The sequence below is a fragment of the Penicillium robsamsonii genome, assembly GCF_028829455.1.
Source record: "Penicillium robsamsonii strain IBT 29466 chromosome Unknown utg000001l_segment0_segment0, whole genome shotgun sequence".
NCBI classification, from domain to species: Eukaryota; Fungi; Ascomycota; class Eurotiomycetes; order Eurotiales; family Aspergillaceae; genus Penicillium; species Penicillium robsamsonii.
In genome coordinates, this window is record NW_026643219.1 from 7753461 (window position 1) to 7775998 (window position 22538).

A 22538-nucleotide genomic window follows, 5' to 3' on the forward strand; every position below is an offset into this window, starting at 1 on the left:
GGAACTCCGCGTCTCCATATTCACTTTATGCCACAATCTTCTATTTTTAACTTTGCGTACGGAGTATTCCGTATCGAAATATACAACGCGCCAGCCGTTTAGCTAAACCGGTTCCCACTAGGAGGCCGGTAGGGCTGGGCCGTTTCGTACTTCCCCTTCTCCAACACACGCTCAGTCTCGGTCAAGGGTTCGTGCCGAGTGGGCGCCGGATCGTGAGAAGCTTCGAGACTAGGCAAGGCGGCGTCGTCGGGGGCGTTCGACAATGGTGCCACGCTTGCTTGCTTCGAGCTAGTGTTGCCCGGGGCTGATGTGGGAACTTGCGCTTGGCGCTTATGCTCATCCTCCATGCGCTTCATTTGGGCCTTGCGCTTGACTTCGGCTTCGAATCGGGCTTGTCGGTCGGCATTGATGGATTGCTTTGCGAAATAGTATGCTCCGCCGCCGGCTATAGGGATGTGGTTAGTCTTTACGTATGATTCACTAAAATTGTCACTGGTCCTTGGCCAGTAATTGATAGGTCACATACCAAGGCAAAGGGTGCCCCAGCCCATCCTGTTCAAGTGAGAGCCACATCAGTAATTATGTTCCAGGTTCGTATTTCATTCAAGTAGAGGTATCTTCGCTCACCAGGTAGATCGGATCTATAAGGTAACATAATTAGCAAGATTCAAGAGGCATTGAACAGAGAAAATTACCGTATTCATGATGTACACTTTGGTAGTTGGTTGTGAGAAGTAACCGGCATCGGGAAAAGGATTCTGCTCTACGTCAGTTGAGCGGCTATGCACGGACCGTACTTGGTGCCTCAGGCCAGGATTATCAACCCGCGCATCGTCTTTGGGAATTAAGGACGACTTCTGCCTTGATATTTTCTCCATCCTATATATATCGTCGCTCTCGGCGACATCCCACTCCCACTGAAGATTTCTTCTCTGTCGCACCGACACTTATCTCGTTGCTCCGCAATAAACTGTCGATCTTTTTTTCGCCGCCTATTCATCCGGCGCAGCATCTTGGTTCCATGCTGGAGTGAGATACCTTCAACGGGGGCGTCGCTCCGTCTCACTAGACGCTCACTCACTGGGGTACTCTTTGCTCAGCACACTCATTTTTTTGTCTCACTGAACCAGATCAAATATGCCTCCCAAACGCAAAGCGGCCGACAGTAAGTATCCGGTGCATATATCCAAACGACAGGTGACTGATTATACACAGCCGGTCGGTCTAGCGGTGCTTCCAAACGAGCCACACCAGTCCCCGACATTTCCAGCAGCGATGAATACTCGGACCAGGAAGAGTTACCGGAGGAATCCAGCTTGAAAGGTACAGTGTGGCAGTCTGCTCACCTAAAGTGAACCAGGGACTAAAATTGGAGCCTAAAGCGGTCGTCAATAAGTTCTCTCTCGAGGCATTCGGCAAGAAGAATCAGGTGGAGAAGACGGACCCCAGATTTGGATACAAAGATCTTTCTTCGCTCCCGCTGAAGCGCGACCACTACAACCGGCCGTTATGGATCGAACCTTTGAAAGGCACAATCACCCTTGAGAGTTTCTCCCCGCTGGCGCCCCAGGCCCAAGATTTCCTGACCACCATTGCGGAACCGCTTTCCCGTCCGACCCATCTCCATGAATATCGCTTGACCGGACACAGTTTATATGCGGCGGTCTCGGTCGGTCTGAAACCGCAGGATATCGTTGAGTTCTTGGACCGTCTATCGAAAACGCCGCTGCCCGAAAGCATTCGGACGTTCATCATCGAGTTCACAAAGTCCTACGGAAAAATCAAGATGGTGTTGAGGCATAATCGATACTATGTGGAAACGACAGATCCTGAAATGCTTCAGCGGTTGCTGAAAGATGAAGTGATTGGCCCCCAGAGAATGGATAATACCGAAGGAATTATCGAACGGGCTGCTCCGAAAATGGGTGGTCTTGTCATTCCTGGAACGAAAGATGCAGCTGGTGTACGAGAGACCACTCAACAGGAGGCTGCCGCTGCCGTAGCTCGAGACGAGACCGAAGAAGGAGGAGCCGTGAACTATGGCATCGACGACATTGGCGAGGATGAGACTGAAGAAGCAATAACGTACAGTTTCGAAATCCCCGCTGCTGGTGTCGAGGTGGTCAAGGCCCGCTGCCAATCGATCGGATGTCCTGCGTTGGAAGAGTACGATTTCCAAGGAGATACAGTCAATCCAAACCTGGATATGGATTTAAAACCCGCGGCGCGGATTCGGTCCTATCAGGAGAAGAGCTTAAGTAAAATGTTCGGTAACGGACGAGCCAAGAGTGGTATCATTGTGCTTCCTTGTGGTGCCGGTAAAACCCTTGTGGGTATCACTGCCGCTGCGACCATCAAGAAAGGCACCATTGTCCTCTGCACCAGTTCCATGTCTGTGGTTCAGTGGCGAAACGAGTTCTTGCGGTGGACAACCATCGACCCGGGTGATATCGCCATTTTCACGTCGGACCATAAAGAAAAATTCAAGCGATCAACTGGTATCATTGTGTCCACATACTCAATGGTGTCACAGACCCGTGCCCGGTCTTATGATGCCCAGAAGATGATGGACTGGCTTCAATCGAGAGAATGGGGTATGATGATCCTTGACGAGGTGCACGTCGTGCCGGCATCGATGTTCCGAAAGGTCACATCTGCAATCGCCGCACAAAGCAAGCTTGGTCTCACCGCAACACTACTTCGTGAGGATGATAAGATCAAAGATTTGAACTTCTTGATCGGACCGAAACTCTACGAAGCAAACTGGATGGAACTGGCTGCACAGGGCCACATCGCCAAGGTCCAATGTGCCGAGGTGTGGTGCCCGATGACGACCGAGTTCTACTCGGAGTATCTGCGGGAAAGTTCCAGGAAACAAGCTCTGCTATACATCATGAACCCTCGCAAGTTCCAAGCGTGTCAGTTCCTGATCGATTTCCACGAGAAGCGCGGCGATAAGATCATCGTGTTCTCTGACAATGTCTACGCTCTCGAGCGATATGCGCTCAAGCTGAACAAGGCTTACATTTACGGTGGAACTCCTCAAAATGAGCGCATGCGTATCTTGGAGAATTTCCAACACAATGAGCAGGTCAACACTATCTTCCTGTCCAAGATTGGTGATACCTCACTCGATCTTCCCGAGGCCACTTGTCTGATTCAGATCTCGTCTCACTACGGTTCACGTCGTCAGGAGGCTCAGCGCCTGGGACGAATCCTGCGAGCCAAGCGTCGAAACGACGAGGGCTTCAATGCCTTCTTCTACTCGCTCGTGTCCAAGGACACTAATGAGATGGTCTACTCGGCCAAACGCCAGGCATTCCTGATCGATCAGGGTTATGCTTTCAAGGTCATCACCCATCTCCAAGGCATAGATAATTACGAAGGACTCTCGTACTCGACGCCAGCGGAACGCCGCGAGCTTCTGCAAGAAGTCATGCTGCAGAATGAGTCATCTGCCGACGTCGAACAGGTCAATGATGATCTGTTTTCGATGCGCTCCGGCAAGCGAGTGACGGCCAAGAAAGGCGGTGCTAAACGCAGTGCTACTACTCTTAGCGGTCTGGCTGGTGGTGAGGATATGGCTTATATCGAGTACAACAAGAGCAGGAACAAGCAGCTCAAGGATAAAGGGCACCACCCGTTGTTCAAGAAGATGGAACGAGACCGACAACGTCGCAAGAAGGAGAGAGAGACCGAGGAGTAGAAAGAATGCTTTTTTTTTTCATTTTACTTGGGCGTGTAATTGACGTTTCTTGTGCACCCCAGAATGACAGATACCCCTAAATTATCTAAAAAGCAGAAATAAATTAAAAAAAAAAGACACGTTATGTGTTATACGATATGTGATATAGAGCATCCAGGGCTAGGCTTAGAACCTTTATAATCAATTAGTAAGAAAGCCAACAAGACCGGTCTGGATAACGCCTCCACCCTGTGTCCAGAGCCCCATGACGTGGGGTGACAGCAAATCCCCCAGGCCCCGATTTCTATGCATTTTACTTCTGAATAATTGTACGACCGTGATAGGCTATGGGTTGGATTTTCCAGAGGATTCTCGAGGTCTGACAGTTGTACAGATTCCTACTACATCCCGGGTGTGAGCTATATAAAGGACATGCTTCCCCGTTCTATCCAGTGCCACAAACATCATCTATTTCGATCAAAGTCTACAGCTACACAGTCTCAACTTCTCCTGAATAGTGCTCGCTACTATTCCAGTCTAAATCCACCATTTCAAACAAGTTGCTCTTCTGCTTCAGCATTTCTTACTCCACCCCTTCCGCGACTAGCCGCGCAGTACAGCTCGTATAGTTCCACCGGGAACCTGTTCCGCAATACCCCATCTACAATGGCCACCGCTACTAAGATCCATCTGTCCCCGGTGACAGACTTGGGCATTTACAGCTCAAATGTGAGGGAAGACAGTGCGCGGACAGTGAGCGAGATCTTGCAAGAAGATTTGGCCATCCACCACGTCTTCTTCAATCAGGAGAGGTTCCATAGTATGTGATTTTCAGACATCCCGCACCAAAAACCATCTCTAATACAGACACAGATCACATACCTCACCAGCTTCTTAGTATCTACGCTCTTGGCGCATCGCCAGATGATATCAAGTCTTGCTATGAGCGGAATAAGACTTATCAAAGACCCGTTATTCCAGCAAGCCAAGATGTCATCAAATCCATGCATGATTTCGTCGAATTCCAGAAGTATTTCGGGAAGGAAGAACATTACCCCAACTACCTAGCCTTCTTCCAGCATGAGATCGATGCGAAGGGCATTGCTGAGGTTCTGATGGAGTATGTCTTCGCCAGGGATGAGCGAGCGGAGAGCATGATGTGTCGCTTGTTTGGCGGTAAGTGTTTTCTTCTAGTTATGGGTCATATTGAACATTGGTGTTGCATGCTCCGGGCTAACCCATCCAGGCCTCCTCCACCCGCTCATCCACCTCGGTTTCGGTATAGAATTCAGCCAACCTGCCATTGTAGCTCAAGGTCTTGCACAGGCAGCTGTGCACGATGACTGGCTTGGTCGTGCCTTCTTCTTACCCGCTGAGAAAATGGCCGATGGTATCGGAAAGCCGGGACAGAAGTCGCTGCTTCAGCTCCTGAATGAGACGCGCGCGGATAAGACTCTTATTGAGAGTGTCAAGTGGTCTGACAGTAACAAGATCAAGGATGGAGTGCTCCACAGAGCACCGGAGAAGATGCTCAAGTATGCTTCTCAATTTACGGTGTCTGAGGATCAGGCGGAGGAGCGGTTGGCGGATATGATCAATACAGTCGGTAAGTCCTTGGAAGTATGCTGGTATTGGTGAGTGAGAAACGATCACTAAATTCATCTCAGCCTACTATACCAGTGCCGCGCAGCGTCCGACCAGAGAGATGAGGATTGATTTCTTCTTCATCCATTGTCTCAATTCATCCATCTTCTTTTCCAGAATCATCAACCTCCCATTCCTGGACCAGAAATCCAAGCTACGCATGCTGGAATGGAAGGGACGCATGGATCTCTTGATGTATATTTCACGTGGAACGCCCGATCTTCTGCTGGATGAGGTGACCAATTATCCCGTGAAGGAAGACTGGTCACGGATTTTCGCGCGAAGTATCGCCCATCCTGGTGATGATGGACATCTAGCTAAGCTTGCACGGGCTTTGGCGCATGGTCAGCATGTCTGTCAAGCATATGAGAGTAAACATCCTGAGATGCCGATCAAGGGGGATATGTGGCTTAGGATTGGGAATATAGGTAAGCAGCAGGAATTGCCATTTATTGCATCTGCTCATTTGACACCTTACTGACTGCTAGATAGCTGTTGACTCTACTGTCGAGGAGGGAGATCGACCGATGTGGGTCCGTTCTGCTGGATTTGATGAAGCTTGGGAGCCTCAGCAGGCGCATATGTGAGATGGATAATATGCTGTCTTCAGAATATTTGTTATATTTTCTTTGCAACATTTCCCAGAATGTAATACGTGTGAAGTCGTTTTCTGTATTTTAAGATGTTTTTACCGCCCGTATTCATGTAACTATATTTTGGAGCTAATTCTTGTCCTACGTATATGTAGCCCAAAATGTCTTAATACCAACTATTCTTGTTTATGGTGATAGGTAGACTAGCTAGGATTTACTTTTCCACACGGCAGGGGAAAGGCAATAAGTAAATGTACACAGAGCCAGGTGGTTCGAAGCCAGGGAAGCAAACAAAAAAAGAGAATGACATCCGGAAAAACAGTGGAACATGCAAATCATAAATCGAGGAAACACGCTGAAAGAGTCATACATAAAAGGGGTTATATTAAAGGTCATAGCTGGGGTTTTGTCGTAGATATTGTCCAAAGTTCAGTCCTAGTCTTTCCAGAACCAACCGTTCTTCGACGTATCGGACTCAGGCTTGTAACCTTCCTGAGGATGAGACACCTCAACAGACTCGTCCCTTTCCTCTCGGCCATCTGCGAAACGCTTCGTGTTGACAATCTTGCTCTCAACCGAGCCATCAGGAAGCCGCACACGTTCCGTTCGAGTCATAGTGGAGATGATACGAGGCTGCTCTTCCGAGACAACTTCAGTTGGCTTGGTATCGATCTCGGTCGGCAAATCCTTGGCTGTTTCAGGGACTGATTTTTTGTTTCCCCCAGACACAAGATCGATCCAATTCTCATTATCATCACGGCTGTGCCCATCAAACCTTGAAGGGCTGCGTCTATATTTCTCAAGTTCTTCCTGTTGCTGTCGTCGCTCCTCAAGGAGGAGACGCAGAAGAGGGCTTTCGGAGGCACCGCGGAAGAACTCACGTTCGCGATTTTCGATATCGTGCAAGAAGCGTTCATACAGATCCAGCTCGCTAACAGCCTCCGTATCTGCGGATTCCTTCTCTTTCTCGGGTAAAGACCAAGAGCGAGACTGGTTCTGCTCTGGGCCTGCACCGGAGAACGTGATGCCCGACCAAGGTTGACCCTCTCTGCCGTTCACAAATTTCCACTTATCTCCCAAGCTGCCTCTTTTCACAAGCCCTTGTATCCAATCCTTTCCGGCCTCGGATCTCGTGACGGAGGCATTGCGATCGAGCATCGGCTTATCGTTCTCGAGTCGAAGTAAATCCTCGAAGGCTTCCCGCCACTGTGGTTCGGATGGATCACGGTCGGAGTTAAGATGTAAAGAGGACATGATAGATGAGAAAACACCCTTTTCACGGTGTGCTTGGTAATATGCTTGTTGTTCTAGATGGAGAGGCGAGTACGGGCTGAACATGATATACGCGATCGGCCAGGTTGGCGAGTCAGTGTCCTCGAACATATCTCGGACGAGAAGGTTGTGGCCGGAGTGTAGGAGTTGCGATGCAAAGGGGAAGAAGCGGTCCTCAAGCCAGAACCGGTCGAAGAAGGAATCGAGGCCAAAGAAGTCGGACGGTCCATTACATGACTTTCTCTGGGATTGAGAGTGTGACGAATCACCGTTCTCAGGCCAGCGCGGTGAGTGATTTCCATTGCGTGGATCATCTCCATCTCCGTTGCTCAGATAACCACCACTGTCGCGGTCTGGATAGCTGTTCGTAGTATCACCGGTTCTTTGGCGAATCAACCGATTATCATAGCCGTGGTTATCCACAAATATATCCCAGTGGCCGTTGTGAGGTTGCGTCAGCATTGAAGGGAGGCCTGTGATAGATTGAAGCATGGTGGAGACCTGCTCATCGGCGTAGCGCCGGAAGGCGACGAACGGGTTGCTCTCATCATCAGACCAGTTCTTATGGGTTGAATCGTCCCTGCGGTTGATGTTTTCGTTGCCCATGATAATAAGATCAAAGAATAGCAATACTACCTTGGCAGGTTGGAAAAGTGAAGAGAGAGTTGAATGCAGAGTTGAATACATGTTGGGGAGCCCCACTCAACGCCACGTGATCCCCAATGTATTTTTGTCTTTTGCCTTGTTTCAATGTGGCTTTGTTCCCCGATTCCTCTGCATGAGTCTACAATATATGACACTCTCTACTTTTTCTTTATTCTGACTTGATTGAAAAAAAAACTCTTTAACAAACATAGTGCTTATGTGCCCTATACAAACACAATTGCGTTGAGCCGCTGGCGTCATTCCAAGGTTAGAGCCCCACTGCAGCTAAAGCCAAGAACTATAGTTCAACCTCCGAAGTATAGGGAAGTTTTTATGTTTTTGTATAATCAGCCGCTTATGCGGTCTTGGATATCCTTTCAATAGTCTCCTTCCCATTTGCTTCCATATCTGGTTTCACGCTCGGCTGTGTGTACATTCAATTATTGCCTTTTCCCCTGCCGCATAGAAAAGCAAATCCCAGCTAGTTTGATATCTTGTAGAAAATAGCCCGTAATTCACAAATTACCCAATCTTAATTGCCATAGCGGCTTTAATATCAAGCAATACCTAGGTACACAAACATCTTGAAAACCCCCAAACCTAGACAATCTACGTTTAATCAGCCTTAACACTCTTCTTCCCTCCCTTGCCAGTAGTCCATCCCTTCGATTCCCAGTACTTAACGTTATCTTCCATCTTCTTGTACGCCCAAGTAAAGGGCGGGTCTACACAGTCAGGTTAGCATGCAACCTACAAACCCAAGAATGAGAAAACTTACAAAGGAACTGCCTTAGATCATGACGATTGTCATCGGGCGAGTACTGCTCAGCATGATAGCTAGGCGTAAGAACAGTCATCTTGTGTCTGTTGATAGAGTAATAGTAGAAGAAATGGCGGGTCTTCTCGTAGATCTCGCGCGGGCTGTACTCGTTGCCCCACAGGTGGAGCAGCTTCTCGTACATAGAGTACGGGCCTAGCTTGGAGACCTTTCTCAAGTAACCAAAAACGCCCAGCTGCGCGTACGTAACGCCCATGTCGGCTTCGTCAGATTGGACGTAGTCGTGGGTGATGGGTTCTAGCTCGGCGGTGGGTGTTGCGTGGATGAATTCTTCGAGAATCGGGAGGCCAAAGCTTCGGCCGGACCAGGAAATGAATTTCTTAAGGTCGACTTTGCTTATGGAACCGATGGGGTTGAGCTGGTTGTTTGCGTTAGTCTGGAACATAATGGTTCTTGGAATTGGGGAAACTGATGCTTACATCGGCGGAACTGGCATCGTACTTGGTGAGATAGCCTCGCAAACTAGATGGGGACAGTCAGTTACAGGAAGCTAATTAGTGCATTTATGTGGCGTACCATTCTGTATCAACGGTTAGTGAATATGTTCAACAAGGTACGATGTTCGTGTGTGATAGCCTTACCATCGACGTTAGATGATGCGAGAACAAGCAAGCCACCACCACCAGGGCGTTGACGCACAGTCGGCAGTAACGAGGCAAACAGGTATGAGAGAACCATTCTCATCCGAGCCTGCACATTCTGAAGCGCGACATTCTCCGCAGGGGATCCACCGTGCATTTTGAACCGAGGCTGGAAGTTAGTGATAACAGTGAAGAGATTCATGATAGAAGTGACCACAGTATCGAAGTTGAAGTCAATGTGGTAAGACCCAATATCATTGGCCAGGCGAGTAGCTCTGTCTCGTGTCTCCCGGCCCGAGTTTTGTGTGCCCATGTAGCTGGTATGGAAGATAGATCTAGCAAATTTGGTCAATATTTCCCCACATTACGACGACAGGAAATGAATTTGGTCTGATAGACGCTCAACACTTGGAAGACTTACTTGCAAATTTCCTGGGTGGTGGTAGGAAGCCAGTCCGAATCTGCTGGCTTCGCACATAGCCGGCGGACATCCATGATGACCTGCTCGTTTCCTTCTCCCACTGCTTTGAGAACTTCGCGGCACATGGAGTGCACGATGGTTGCAGTGGCACAGCTGTCAATACCACCGCTTAGAGGAAGGAAGAAACCGGCGGCTCCACATCTCCGGAGGTAATCCCATAGCCAGCAGGCAGGTCCCAGAGCAATCTCCTCCTCGGGAGAATGGTACCGTGGCTTGATAGGCTGGGAAGTCGCTAGGCTGGGCTCGGCGTCTTCATCCCGGCGAGAAAGTCTGATGTCAAGATCAAGGCGGACATAGGGCGACTGCTTGCTCGCTTGCATTCCACGGCTTGCGCTGCACCGGTAGGTGCGGACTTCTTCGATGTCGACTGTTGCCGTGACGACTTCCACGTCATTCAGAGAGAACTGTGAACCTTGGGCCACGATGTCACCGTTGACGACGATCATAGCACATCCATCATAGTACAGACGATCACCATCGCAGCCTTGCTGATTGGCATAAAGATAGATTCCACCACTCTGTAAGGTGTAAGAAAGGTACTACACTATTGTAGTGTTGTTTTCTACTCACCAGTTTGGTAGCTTGGGTGATCAAATTGATACGGGTGTCAAGCTTCTTCAGTTCGTGGTGGCTGCCCGAAGAATTGGAGATAATCTCAACACCTGATTCGCATTAGATAATGAGTGCGGTCGTTTGAACTTCGAGACTTACCAGCTAGGCCATATGGAACGTGAGGGCTAAATTCGATTGTTAGCATCCAGAGCCACAGAGAGAGTTCAACACATACCCATTAGGGGTAAACAGCTCCTCACACGTCTCAAGACCCAGACATGTATCTCTCGTGCTAATAACGGCATCACCGAATGGAACCTTGTACTGGCCAGTAACTTTGCCGACAATGGATTCCAGATAGTAGTCTTCCACCTCCTGTGGACGCTGCCATGGTGTAAAGTGTCGGTGCTCGCGATAGTTACCATCTAGAATAAAAACTAATATTAGCAACTGTTCTCAGAAGTATAGAGAGTAACTGAACGAACCATTGGCAAGCCACATCTTCGGCCTAATCAGGATGATCTTCCGGTTGTAGAAAATCACACTAAGAGTATATGTCAGCTAATGCGATACTAGTTGCATCGGAAATACCCACCGACAGTTGTAACGGACATTGCGATGGCGAACCGGCAATCCGACATCAACCACAATATCCTGGCAATCCGGGTGGTCGATGATGCGGGCAAGCATTTCCCATGAGTGCAAAAAGGTGTCGCCTTCAAGGAAACCATCCAGAACTCCATAGCCAGTAATCTCAAGCTCTGGTCCAACGCGTAAAGTGGCACCGGCAGCCTTAGCTTGCCTAATGCTCTCAATGATGCGCTCCGCGTTGCCCTCAAAGTCGAGAGCCCACTGGTTCAAAGAGCTAGAACGAGTTAGCGCGGGGCTTCTAGCGTCCGGATAATAGATAGGTCGGCCTCACCATGTTGCTAGAGTGACAAGGTGCCCCATGATGCCGAATATGACAGAGATGCCCGGTTCGTGTTCTTCGCACAGAGGCTCGTCGGCGATAAGAGTCAAAAGAATGTGGTCACGTGTGTGGGGAGCTCAGGTTCCCCCGCTTCGCTGGTAATAAAATACTGCAAGTTACTGTAATCTATTCTATTATCGGTATTCTCGGCTTAACTCCGAACAAAAACGTGTAATCAGTTTGCACACGTGGTGCCGAGGAGGGACCGCTAGCTGCTGATTAATGCGATTCCTGGGCGCCCACCAGGGCTGTCCTGGTTTCCACGTTCTTCTTAATACATATTTTATATAGACATAAGACTCATTACTGGCCGATCTCTTTCTTGTTGATATCATTATCATATTACACATTTATTATTGGCAACCTAGCCCTTACAGAATGAGCACAACCCCTCAGATCCCTACCCCGGCTCATATGCTTGCGGATTCCATGTTGTCCCGACAGTTCGGCAAAGAGACGGTCAATTACTTCTCCAGTAAGGATGATTTTGTACTTTAATATATGAGGTGAAATAGAGCTAAAGAACTTGCAGGCTCTCCAATCAACCGTTTATCGTTCTTGCGCTCCGACCACACGTTCCTGTCCACGGCCCTGAAGCACCCTTCAGCCCGGTTTGTTTTGTTGAACAACCTAGCGCCCTTGACTCCGTCGCCGGCACAGCTATACTATGCCAAGTATGACGAGGTGCGCAAGCTTGTGCCCCAGGATATCTTTGATACTTCCGAGGAAGATATGATCAAAAACTATGATTCGCGCAAGTCACACCCGACCCTTATATTCCTTGGACTGGACGAGAGTCGCAAAGAAGGGGGGATGGCATGGAAGATCTACTCTGGCACGCCGTATTTCGCAGTCGATGTGACCCCCAAGGGCTCCGAAGAGCAGCAGGTTGCAGCGAAGGATGTGATCAATGCCACGAAGGAGAAGGGACTGTCTTTCTTCCAAGCACGAGTTGTCATGTCGTTCTCCGCAGATGAAGGTATGGAAACACGCTGGTGATATATACATGGACAAAAGAGAACTAATAAATTTGGGATAGCTGCTATCTACGCACAGGCACGTGCGTTGATGGACTGGAACACTCGCAATATCTTCTGTGGTACATGCGGCCACCGTACTTTGGCGGTGAATGCAGGAACCAAGCGTGCCTGCCCACCGACAGATGTTGCACGAGCAACCGAGGCCAAGACGGAAGAACGTCCGGAATGCAATACCCGTACTACGTTGTCAAACCTTTGCTTCCCTCGTACTGATCCGACTATCATCGTGGCAGTGGTTTCCGCCGACGGCAAGCGGATACTGCTCGGGCGCTCCAAGCGATTCCCGCCAGGGTGGTATTCCACCTTGGCTGGATTTATTGAGCCAGCTGAGTCAATTGAGGATGCTGTCCGGAGAGAGGTGTGGGAGGAATCAGGTGTCACTTTGTCCCGCGTTGTGATCCACTCCTCGCAGCCTTGGCCGTATCCGGCTAATTTGATGATTGGTGCTATTGCCCAGGTCAGTGACCCTGCTCATGAGACTATCTCTTTACAGCACGATCCTGAGCTGGAGGATGCGCGGTGGTTTGAGATTGAGGAGGTGGAGGAGGCGCTGCGCATTGGTACAAGTGACTTGAGCGCTCCGGCTGGTCCGGAATACAAGGGTGGCTTGCGTTTGCCCCCTCCTACGGCCATTGCCAATCAGTTGATCAAGGCTGCTGTGAGCGCAGAATATTTTGCGGCAGAGAAACAGTCCAAGATGTAAAATGATGCTTCTTTTGATAACTGTGCCAAGCCACCATATATACCATTGATGAAGTTAGACGTTCACTATCTATTGGAAGACAGCTTCTTCTTGTAGGGAATATTTGAAATCGCGTATGCACATGGAAGTCTCGTACTCTGTTTTCTGTTCAAAATCTGTTCAAACCACCGAACGCATATAATCATGTTTGGTTGCCAGCGTTATATCTTTGTCACTCTTGCATTGTCTTCGGGAAAAAGACTATGTATCACGAGCCGAAGTAAAATAAGTATATTTCATCAAACTTCCCTTTCTCGACATCAACAGCGATTAGTGAAAGCTTCACCATATGTCATCGTCGGCGCACTCACTATGGCATTGAATTCCATGACAATCGCTTCCTCCTTGATAAGATCTTCTTCCGCAGTGATTTGATCTTTGTTGTATGTCTGGGCTCGATCAAAATCTGTCCAAACTGCTCTCTCTGTACTATCCTTGACGATCATCATGTTGCGTGGTTTTGGGTCTTTATGCGGCACTAGTGCTTTATGTATTCATCCTTTGCGGGTGTTTGAGAATCCCAACTCACAAGAATCCCTGACATCTTTTGCGTTCTCGAAGTATTAGTCCGAAGCATACCAAGCCACCTACAGTAAATCCACTCGGGATCCACTTTCGACCCGTTTCCTTCGTTGCATCTTGTCCTGAATATTTACTTCCCCAAACCGTTGATAATCAAAAAACCGACTTTTATCAATTCCACAAATGTCAATTACCTGCAACTCTGGTCGAGTTGGTCTAATCAGACAGGCCGAGTAGGTCAATCTCGACAAGGATTCAACGACATGAATGCCTTCGCAATTAGCTTGGAAATTCAAGATTCGTATTCTACCCGATTCTTATCTATTCAGATGAAATGGCTAAAGGACAATGTTATTTTGCGAGAATTGCTTTCTCGTAAGCACAGCCCTGCATAGCCTCATGTAGGCTGTATGCCAAAAGGAAATGATATGCATGTTACATTGGGGGCGCTAGTCTGCTCCTTAAGAACTTAGCGTGTGTCACCACCTAAATTTCCCACACTCTGATGTTTTCATCCGTAGCGATCTCTTCGAAATGAATCCAAACCAAGACTTAGGAGAGCATGGAGAGCATGGAGAGCTTGGAGAGCATGGAATTGCTCATGGAGAAGCAAACAGGCCACAATTGCCCCTGCAATCCCCCAGGATCCTCCCCGTTGAGCCTCATTCCGAACCAGCAAATGAACCGCTTGTACCGGATCACATACTTAAAGCAAAACCAACCATATGGAAGCTTATCTCGGACTTGTTTATCTGGGAGATACTGGCCATGGTTTTATCATCGGGCCTTCTGGTCGCAATCGTTGTGATATTGACACAGTACGATGATCGTCCTCAACCGAGCTGGATGCTATCACTGAATTCGGTAATCTCCTGGTTAAGCACAGTCTCGAAAGGATGTGTCTTGTTCTCTATCAGCGAGGGAATAGGACAGCTTAAGTGGGTGTGGTTCACACGAAAAAGTCGACCCTTGGTTGATCTGAGTATCTTCGATGGGGCCAGCCGGGGGCTATGGGGCTGTGCAGCCTTAGTTTGGAGACAACGAGCAAAGTATGTATATCCTCGTGGTTGCCTCTATACTAGAGGCTTATGGATATAGACATTTTGCAGCCTTTGGCAGTCTAGCTGTCATCCTCGCGATCGCCTTTGACCCCTTTGTCCAAAATTTGATCCACTACTATCCTAAACTCATTGTCGACCCCACAGGGACTGCAATCGTGTCTAGCAACCCTGCATACGACGCTTTAGGTCCTCCATTAAATAATGGTAAGAGGATATGTGGGATTCCGTTGACCTGCATGTAGCTAACCTACGTGGATAGCGGCGTACTATCTTGATCCGGCAATGAAAGCGAATATCTACAATTCGCTATTCAACAGCGATTCGTCAAAGCCATGGCACACTCCACGGTACACCTGTAGCTCAGGAAACTGTACCTGGGATCCAATTGCTACACTGGAAATGAGGGCGAGTTGCACGAACATAACAGACCGACTGAAAACCAAATGTGACAATATCCTAGAGGGCAAGAAACTGGATTCATCATACAAGATCTGCACTGTTTATCTTAAAGATAGCAGTAGTAATATTTCTGCCTATGTTCAGGATTCGGGTACACTCTGGGGTGCGCCAGTCTCTATAGGATCGGTGGAACCTTTGATCTACACAAACAGCATCATAACTCCTATCCAACTTGTGGCCCCAGATAACCTGCTACCGGTTGAAGAGTTATGGGCACTTGATTCGAAGATACAGCCTAAATGGCAAGCAATCGAATGCAGCATTGATCCTGTCGTGCACAGCTTTCGCCCAACAGTCAGGCGGGGCGTCTATCACGAAGAAACCCTGGGCATATCGAAGAACGGATCTTTCGAAAGTCTCTTCATGGGTAGTAACTACCATATGCATCCCCCCTGGGGGCCGGATATGGGTGTTGAGAAAAATAGAGATTTTCTGATATACAAACGGACCCTTACAGCGATACGATATTTCTTTCAAGACTTCTTCGCCGGCCGAGCACAGCTCGACCCTTTTGGTTTCCACTTTTTACCCAAGAGCGTTCCATATCAATATGCGAGTGCAGATTTGATACAGCTTATCGCGCTTTCGAACATCACTGGTTGCGCGGGTGGAACTGCCAAGCAGATGCACTGTGCTATGGATAATGTCGCTGGAGCAATGTCAAAAACCATTCGCGATACGCCGTCTTCTTTTAACCAGGCTAATACGACCGGCCAGGCAATGACGAGCATGACACATGTTTCCATCCATTGGCAGTGGATCATTCTTCCGGTGTTGGTGTGGCTACTGGGCTTTGTCACATTATTAGGCACCATGTGGAAGACCCGCAAAGCTAGGATTCCCACATGGAAGAATGATACGATGCCACTCTTATCTGTGTATAAGAATGGCCAGAACGAGAAGCCACAGAGCGATGAAGTGTCGGAGACTGAGAGGGTGACGTTGTACCAAAGTGAGGGCAAAATGGTTCTGTCAGGGTAGCTTTACAGGTAGAGAGCGGATGTGATGGATGGTTGGATTACAACTGCATAGAAGAGATCGAGTCCTTCTAGGTCATGCTAGGAAGAAATAGGCGCGTGGGAATGCATATATGGTTAGTGAACTTCGGAGGTGTGGACTTTACAGGTAGCTAGCTACGTGTAGGTAGTCACTTAAATACACTGAAAAGAATTTGATTTGTTCATGTGAATTATTTTGTTTTACTCCGTAGGTACATGTGCATTGTGACGGAGATAGCACGTCAAGCATCAAGATATCAACACAACCATTTCAAATATTGGCATACAACGTTCCGTCGCGTAACTCGTGAACACTGCTGTTTCGACTGTTTGGGGACCCGACCTCGGTATAACGAGTACCATCCCGCAGCTCATGGATAGTGACTCGGCGATTGCTTTTGCGCTTACGCTGGGAGCCTCGTCTGGAATCTGGGCTCCCTGATTCGCTTGGCACTTGGCTGCTTGGTGTCACATCGCGCTCCTGACTGTCTCTTGCGATAGCTTCCTGGAGCATACGGTCTGCGACCCTATCCGAGCCAACTTCCTCATACCACCGACGTAAGCCAGACGCGTAGGCACGTTCCTGCGAGCCATATTCTACAGGGGGCCCGTTCGTCTCGGCATCGGGACCAGATCCGTCGAATACGGCCCATGCGCTGGAATCCACGCTGACAAGCATCATGGTGTGATCGAGGCTCCGGACCTTGAAGTCACGTAAGAGTATGGCGGTACCTTCAACCAATGACGGCATTGAGGCCTTGTATCGCCGGAAAATCTGAGCATGAAGAGTCGTGCCAGCCATGGAGGGATCAGTAAGTTGAATAGTCACGAACCAGTCTTTCGAACCGGATTTGGTTCGGGTTATTAGCGAAGCCTCGTGCACGATTGAGATGGTATCGACCAAAGTATCGTAATGATCGATGAGTGTAGCAAGCGGGGCAAAGTAGGAAAGCTTGCTACGTAGTCCACAGGCATTACGGTCGGGAAATGCAGGCTGTGCAACGGGAACTGCCGGTGTTCTTGGAGATTCGGTGCTGATAACAACCTCCACAGAGCGGCCGGGTTCGGGCGTTGCTGGAGGTTCCGCAGCTTCGGCGAGTTCCGAAGGAGCCAAGACATCGTCATGTTCGTCAACGTGCATCTCTTGTTGGGTATCTTTCATGGGTTCTGCACTGATATCGTCATTTTGTTCAGACTCCGGGGAGCCCGCAGGCTGTGACATTCCATCCAGACTAGTAGGAGGTTCATTTTCTTCGATCGTGAATGGAATTTCAGGTTGAATATCATAACCCAGTTCACGTGCAGATGCATTTTCCTGCGTGGGGTCTGGGGTTAGGAGCTGTCGCTCAAATGGAGGAATAACTGACGGCGAAACTCGACCGCCAAGAGGCTCAGGTCCTCCGATGGTCGGTTCATGTGTCGACAGAGAATCGGCCATAACATTTCCGGGAGATAAAGGAATCCCACTGATAGTCTGCTCAGCATGGCTTTCCATTTCCAAGGATGGGCCCCGATGATGAGATTCAGACATATCAAACAAATTTGGATCGACAGGGCTTGGTTCCTCCTCGTCAGCGTCCCAATCAACTGCCACTTCTATCCGTGCGTCAAGTTTGGCCGCGGCATCAGATTCGTCGTTGTCAGCTTCTTCGATGAGGTCCGCATCTTCCATTTCTTTGTCTTTGTCCTGCTCAGGGTTGGGTGATGCCATTTCCGAGGAGGGACCTTGATGGTGAGATTCAGGAAGCAAATTCGGATCAACATTGCTCAATTGCTCCTCATCAGGGTCCTGATCAACGACCACTTCTACCTGTGCGTCGACTCTGGTCGCAGCATAATATTCGTCGTTGTCAGCTTCTCCGATGGGCTCCGCATCTTCCATTTCTTTATCCTCGTCCTCATCAGGGTCGGGTGACGCCATTTCAGATGGATAGTCCGTTTCATATTGGCCTTGGGTTGACTCGTCATCATCCATGTCACTCTCGTGAACTTGGTCATCTTGTTGATTGTATTCGCGCTCTTCACTTGCTTCGCTCTCCTCGCCCTCATCAACATCGGAATATTCTTCCACGGCTCCATGATAGCCACCCTCTCCATCGACATACCATGGCTCTGGATATTCTTGTACACCCGTTGCAAGCTTGGCTGTAGCTGGGGGTACAGCCAGATGCCCAGATTCAGAGCGGTATGAGCGATCTGCTGACTGGGAAGCTGAGGCTTCAGGATGATTGGAGGCAGGTTCATCATCACTGTCACTGTCCAACACGATTAATTCATGCTTTCCCGTCTGCGCAGGCAGATGCTGTTGTCCTTGCTCAGAATTTTCATCGCTGGATTCATCGCTGGAGTCATCTTCGTCCAATTGTGATTCCAAATGAGCCTCAAAATGGACATCGTCATCCTCGTCCTCTTCATATTCATTTTGTGAATCGTAATTTTCCACTGACTCCGCATAAAATACTTCATCCTTTTCTTCAGTGTATTCTTGACCAGGTGATCGATCGAAATCCCCTTTATCCAGAGATGATCCATCGAGATGATCTTCGCGTTGTTTTTCCTCGTCCGTATCTCTCTTCCTTTCAAGTTCCTCCTCTCGAATGGCTATCATTCTTCCGAGGGCATCGATCGCATCCTGATCAACGGCGGAGGCAGGTTGGGGATAATTCACCGACTGAGTCGCTGGCTCAGAACTTTCCTCATCATGAGATCCACCGGGATGTTGAGGAGATCCCACATTCTCGTTAGCAGTTTCGATGCCAGGATCAGCTTGAGGATTATCTGATCTATCGATTGCTTGTGAGGATTCGAGTGATTCATCTTCCGAGTCCTCATCCGAGCGCGAAGACGATGCTGAATCATCGCGCCATAGGTAACCGACATCAATCAGACGTTCATCATCTTTATCATCTGTTTGAGCTTCGTCGGCGGGATTTTCGGTATTAGAATCAGCTTGAGCGGCTGATTCATCGTTGACACTGGGGAGGTCGATTATCTCAACTTCCCGTTCTTCTGGGAAACCTTCTGAGCCTGGAACTGATGTTGAATCATCGCGGAAGACGAAACCGGCATCCAGGACATGTTCTTGCTGGATGAGTTCAATATCTGGATCAACTGGCTCAGCTGTCTCTGTTAGAATGGGATCGATGGCATCGGTATCATGGGTCTCGCTGGACGATTCTGCGAGCGTTGCTGTGATCTCCGCTTCCGCAGGAACAGATTCAATGTCTTCAGGCTGCGTGGGTGCGGTCCATGGCAGGAAATAGCCTGCGGAGCCAGAATGATTAGATATGAGTGGCGAAGGTACCGGAAGCCCAGGAGAAGGGATGGGTCGAATCTGCGGTGTATCCGTTGGCAGATGAAGAGGTGTCCCATGATTATCAACTTGTTCATGGGACAAAATATTTGACTCGCCGGCACGTCTTTCAAGGATGCTCCCGGTAAATTCAAGGGAAGGCTTTGCAAATAGTTGAAGCGGCTCTTGTGGTGCATCCTCTGTGTATGCTGGAGCTTGGGCAGCATCCGTCACTGGTTCCTCTGAAGGCTCACTCGCCAAGTCTGCCTCGAGCTCTTGGTCGATAGATTGATTCAAAACCTGTTCCCAATCCACCGGCCCTTCTTGCTCATGGGGGCTTTCTGGTTCATTGATAACACGCCAATCTTCCCTGTGCAAGCTGTACCTCGGCTTTTTTCTTCCTTTCCCTGGCACAAATCCATCTTCTTCCACAAAAGGATCGAAAGCGGAACGGATTGTTCCTCCGACTGAGGTTCGAGTAGACTTGAGGAATACCGGTGATCCCCAGGGGCGTGCACTGGAAGGTAAGTCGAGTTCGGGATTGATCAACTTCCCACTAGGTGTTGTAGGCGGTGCGAGCTCGGGTTCATGCGGTGCTGACACTTGCGGCTCAACCGATATCATCAACGGGGATTGGGAAGATCGGTAGATCTAGATGGGCAGGAGTCAATCTCTATAAGCCACAGATCGATTCTAGGAGTAACATACCTCGAGAGACCCGCCATTCTCATAGTGCGCATCCCACGCGACAGACCTTCCTGGGGTTTGCTGAGTGCTTTCATTGCTAACAAACTTGGTGTCTTTCAAGGCCATACAAACGGTATCCCCGATTCCGACATGCGATTCCGCGACCTTTTCTGCGAGGTTTCCATGAAATGTGACCTTGATTTGTCCTTTGGCGCCCCTCAGGCGGAAATCCGGCTCTGCTAACAGAAGGCTGACAGACTTGGTCGAAGATGAGTATGGCCATACCAGTGCTACAGCGGCCAGAAAACAGCATTCAGCCAATTGCTCAAGGTCGGGAGAAAGCTGAGCTATCGGAACCCTGGTCAAATGCGCCAGCGCATTCGGCGCGGGTGACTGTTTGGGAGATTCGATCGCATTCATTGCGTCGGTTTTCCCACGCCCGACTGTTGTTTTGTCAAGCTGTCCACATATCAAACTGGAATAATAGGATGAGATAAGATAAAAAGTTAAGACATGCGAGTAAAGAAGACCGGAGGGCTGAAAGAAGATGTACAGGAAATATCTGGTGCAACAAAGACGTGACTAGCTGCAGCTCTGTCGGGTAATGCTACGGTAATAACAGGAGAAACAAGGGCGTAATTGACGTATTGTGAAAACCAATATTACCCCCTTCATTGGATTTTCAATGTCCAATGAAACTTGCTGATTGGTCGATTTTATAGAAAATTTACATACTTTTGAATGTTAATAGAAATATCTCAGTATATTCTTCACATCAAAACTTCTCAGTTATATTGTTCGAGACAGTTAGGTGCCACATAGCTCCACTATGGCGAAAGCGCTTGGCATCCTCCGAAGCTACTTCTATCTCGCAATCCAACTCGCATTTTTAGCTATATAGGTGACCAGTTACCGTCAAAAGCTTCCGCGATCATTGAAAGCATGACAACCACAAATCCTATTCGTCGAGTAGCTGTCATTGGCGCGGGCCCATCTGGCCTTGCTGCAGTCAAGTAAGCGGGGTTGTTACATAGTCACCCCCCAACACGGTATACTGACCGACTCAGATACCTGCTCGCCGAGAAGTGTTTCGATCAAATTGAGGTCTTTGAGCAAAGAAGCTCCGTAGGGGGAGTATGGAACTACAGTCCAAGTTCCTCTAAAAAAGGGATGTCGACACCTGTCCCACATTTAACCCCTCATGAGCCAGTCGAGAAGCCAGTATGGATTGATCGTACTGAAGGGCGTGAGGCAACATTTGTGTCTCCGGTATACGATCGACTGGAAACCAATATCCCTAAGGAGTTAATGCGTTATTCGGACAAGGCTTTCCCATTGGAAGCCCAGCTCTTCCCCAAACACCGGACAGTGAAACAATACCTCGAAGAATATGCCGAAGATATCAAAGGCCTCATTCAATTTGAGACGCAAATCTTAGATGTGAAGCTCAAGGATGAAACTCTAAGTACCTGGAGTCTAACAGCGAAAAGTCTTCGAACTGGCATCGATACAAGCCACACTTACGATGCTGTGGTGGTTGCAAGTGGTCACTTCACGGTCCCCTATGTACCAGACATCCCAGGAATACAAGCCTGGGATGCATCATACCCAGGTTCTATCTCTCATTCCAAGTTTTACAACTCTCCAGAACCTTTCCAAGGAAAGAAGGTGGTTGTGGTAGGAAGTTCTGCTTCGGGGCTTGACATTGGTTCCCAGATAAACGAAGTAAGCCAGGGCAAACTGTTGGTCTCCCAACGATCTGAATCCTACTTGGCCGCACCCTCAAATGGCGATAAAATCATATGCCCTGAAATAGTCGAGTTTCTTCCTCCGACGGCCTATGACCGAAGCATCAAATTTGCGGATGGTCGGATTGAGGAACATGTCGACGCCATCGTTTTCTGCACCGGCTATTTCTATTCATATCCTTTCCTGTCCTCACTCAATCCACCGGCTGTGACCCATGGATGGCGAACAATGAATGTTTACCAGCAATTGTTTTATATAGAGCACCCCACTCTCGTTTTCCCAGTGCTTTCGCAGCGGGTTATTCCATTCCCTATGGCTGAGAACCACGCTGCTGTTTTCTCTCGTGTGTGGTCCGGAAGGCTTACACTTCCACCAAAAGATGAGATGAAGAAATGGGAGGCTTCCGAAATTGAAGCCAAAGGAGATGGAAAGGGATTCCATCTGCTTCCATTTCCCATGGATGCTGATTACCTCAATTTCCTATACGACTGGGCGGAAAAGGCCAACCCACGACCTGGACTGTCTAACAACGGACAAGGCAAACTTGGTACTCGGTGGGGTGAGCGGGAAAGATGGATGCGGGCTCATTTCCCAGATATCAGGCGTGCTTTTGTGCAACGAGGTAAAGAGCGGAGCGAGATCAAGAATCTAGCAGAGCTTGGTTTCAGCTTTGAAGAATGGAAGATGCAACAAGATAATCAGTGATGATTATGGTACAAGTTCACAT

At 48.8% G+C, this 22538-nt stretch overlaps 10 protein-coding genes across 10 annotated transcripts; 5 read left to right on the plus strand and 5 right to left on the minus strand.

The window, feature by feature from the left end:
• Nucleotides 1-98: 98 nt before the first annotated feature.
• N7447_003006 (uncharacterized protein) lies at nt 99-704 on the minus strand (the record flags this gene model as incomplete). The annotated part of the gene is made up of 4 exons (XM_057227281.1): nt 99-445; nt 527-552; nt 628-641; nt 696-704. The coding sequence occupies 4 exons, from the start codon at nt 702-704 to the stop codon at nt 99-101; spliced, it is 396 nt and encodes a 131-aa protein (XP_057091297.1).
• Nucleotides 705-1137: 433 nt separating this feature from the next.
• Nucleotides 1138-3706, plus strand: N7447_003007 (TFIIH/NER complex ATPase/helicase subunit SSL2; the record flags this gene model as incomplete). The annotated part of the gene is made up of 3 exons (XM_057227282.1): nt 1138-1165; nt 1216-1323; nt 1383-3706. The coding sequence occupies 3 exons, from the start codon at nt 1138-1140 to the stop codon at nt 3704-3706; spliced, it is 2460 nt and encodes an 819-aa protein (XP_057091298.1).
• Nucleotides 3707-4117: 411 nt separating this feature from the next.
• N7447_003008 (questin oxidase family protein) lies at nt 4118-5916 on the plus strand (the record flags this gene model as incomplete). Its single annotated transcript, XM_057227283.1, has 5 exons — nt 4118-4505; nt 4559-4861; nt 4932-5291; nt 5353-5757; nt 5822-5916. The coding sequence occupies 5 exons, from the start codon at nt 4118-4120 to the stop codon at nt 5914-5916; spliced, it is 1551 nt and encodes a 516-aa protein (XP_057091299.1).
• A 441-nt stretch (nt 5917-6357) lies between these two features.
• N7447_003009 (uncharacterized protein) lies at nt 6358-7800 on the minus strand (the record flags this gene model as incomplete). Its single annotated transcript, XM_057227284.1, has 1 exon — nt 6358-7800. One exon carries the CDS (start codon nt 7798-7800, stop codon nt 6358-6360), a length of 1443 nt encoding a protein of 480 aa, XP_057091300.1.
• A 654-nt stretch (nt 7801-8454) lies between these two features.
• N7447_003010 (glutamine-dependent NAD(+) synthetase) lies at nt 8455-11242 on the minus strand (the record flags this gene model as incomplete). Its single annotated transcript, XM_057227285.1, has 12 exons — nt 8455-8564; nt 8618-9035; nt 9097-9139; nt 9194-9197; nt 9259-9593; nt 9680-10257; nt 10310-10401; nt 10451-10476; nt 10527-10716; nt 10777-10835; nt 10887-11156; nt 11214-11242. The coding sequence occupies 12 exons, from the start codon at nt 11240-11242 to the stop codon at nt 8455-8457; spliced, it is 2154 nt and encodes a 717-aa protein (XP_057091301.1).
• Nucleotides 11243-11639: 397 nt separating this feature from the next.
• N7447_003011 (NAD(+) diphosphatase) lies at nt 11640-13004 on the plus strand (the record flags this gene model as incomplete). The annotated part of the gene is made up of 3 exons (XM_057227286.1): nt 11640-11736; nt 11794-12240; nt 12301-13004. The coding sequence occupies 3 exons, from the start codon at nt 11640-11642 to the stop codon at nt 13002-13004; spliced, it is 1248 nt and encodes a 415-aa protein (XP_057091302.1).
• Nucleotides 13005-13303: 299 nt separating this feature from the next.
• N7447_003012 (uncharacterized protein) lies at nt 13304-13492 on the minus strand (the record flags this gene model as incomplete). The annotated part of the gene is made up of 1 exon (XM_057227287.1): nt 13304-13492. The coding sequence occupies one exon, from the start codon at nt 13490-13492 to the stop codon at nt 13304-13306; it is 189 nt and encodes a 62-aa protein (XP_057091303.1).
• A 607-nt stretch (nt 13493-14099) lies between these two features.
• Nucleotides 14100-16066, plus strand: N7447_003013 (DUF3176 domain-containing protein; the record flags this gene model as incomplete). The annotated part of the gene is made up of 3 exons (XM_057227288.1): nt 14100-14614; nt 14664-14830; nt 14886-16066. 3 exons carry the CDS (start codon nt 14100-14102, stop codon nt 16064-16066), a joined length of 1863 nt encoding a protein of 620 aa, XP_057091304.1.
• Nucleotides 16067-16354: 288 nt separating this feature from the next.
• On the minus strand, nt 16355-20482 carry N7447_003014 (uncharacterized protein; the record flags this gene model as incomplete). Its single annotated transcript, XM_057227289.1, has 2 exons — nt 16355-20026; nt 20084-20482. The coding sequence occupies 2 exons, from the start codon at nt 20480-20482 to the stop codon at nt 16355-16357; spliced, it is 4071 nt and encodes a 1356-aa protein (XP_057091305.1).
• A 522-nt stretch (nt 20483-21004) lies between these two features.
• N7447_003015 (putative flavin dependent monooxygenase) lies at nt 21005-22516 on the plus strand (the record flags this gene model as incomplete). Its single annotated transcript, XM_057227290.1, has 2 exons — nt 21005-21075; nt 21130-22516. The coding sequence occupies 2 exons, from the start codon at nt 21005-21007 to the stop codon at nt 22514-22516; spliced, it is 1458 nt and encodes a 485-aa protein (XP_057091306.1).
• Nucleotides 22517-22538: the final 22 nt, after the last annotated feature.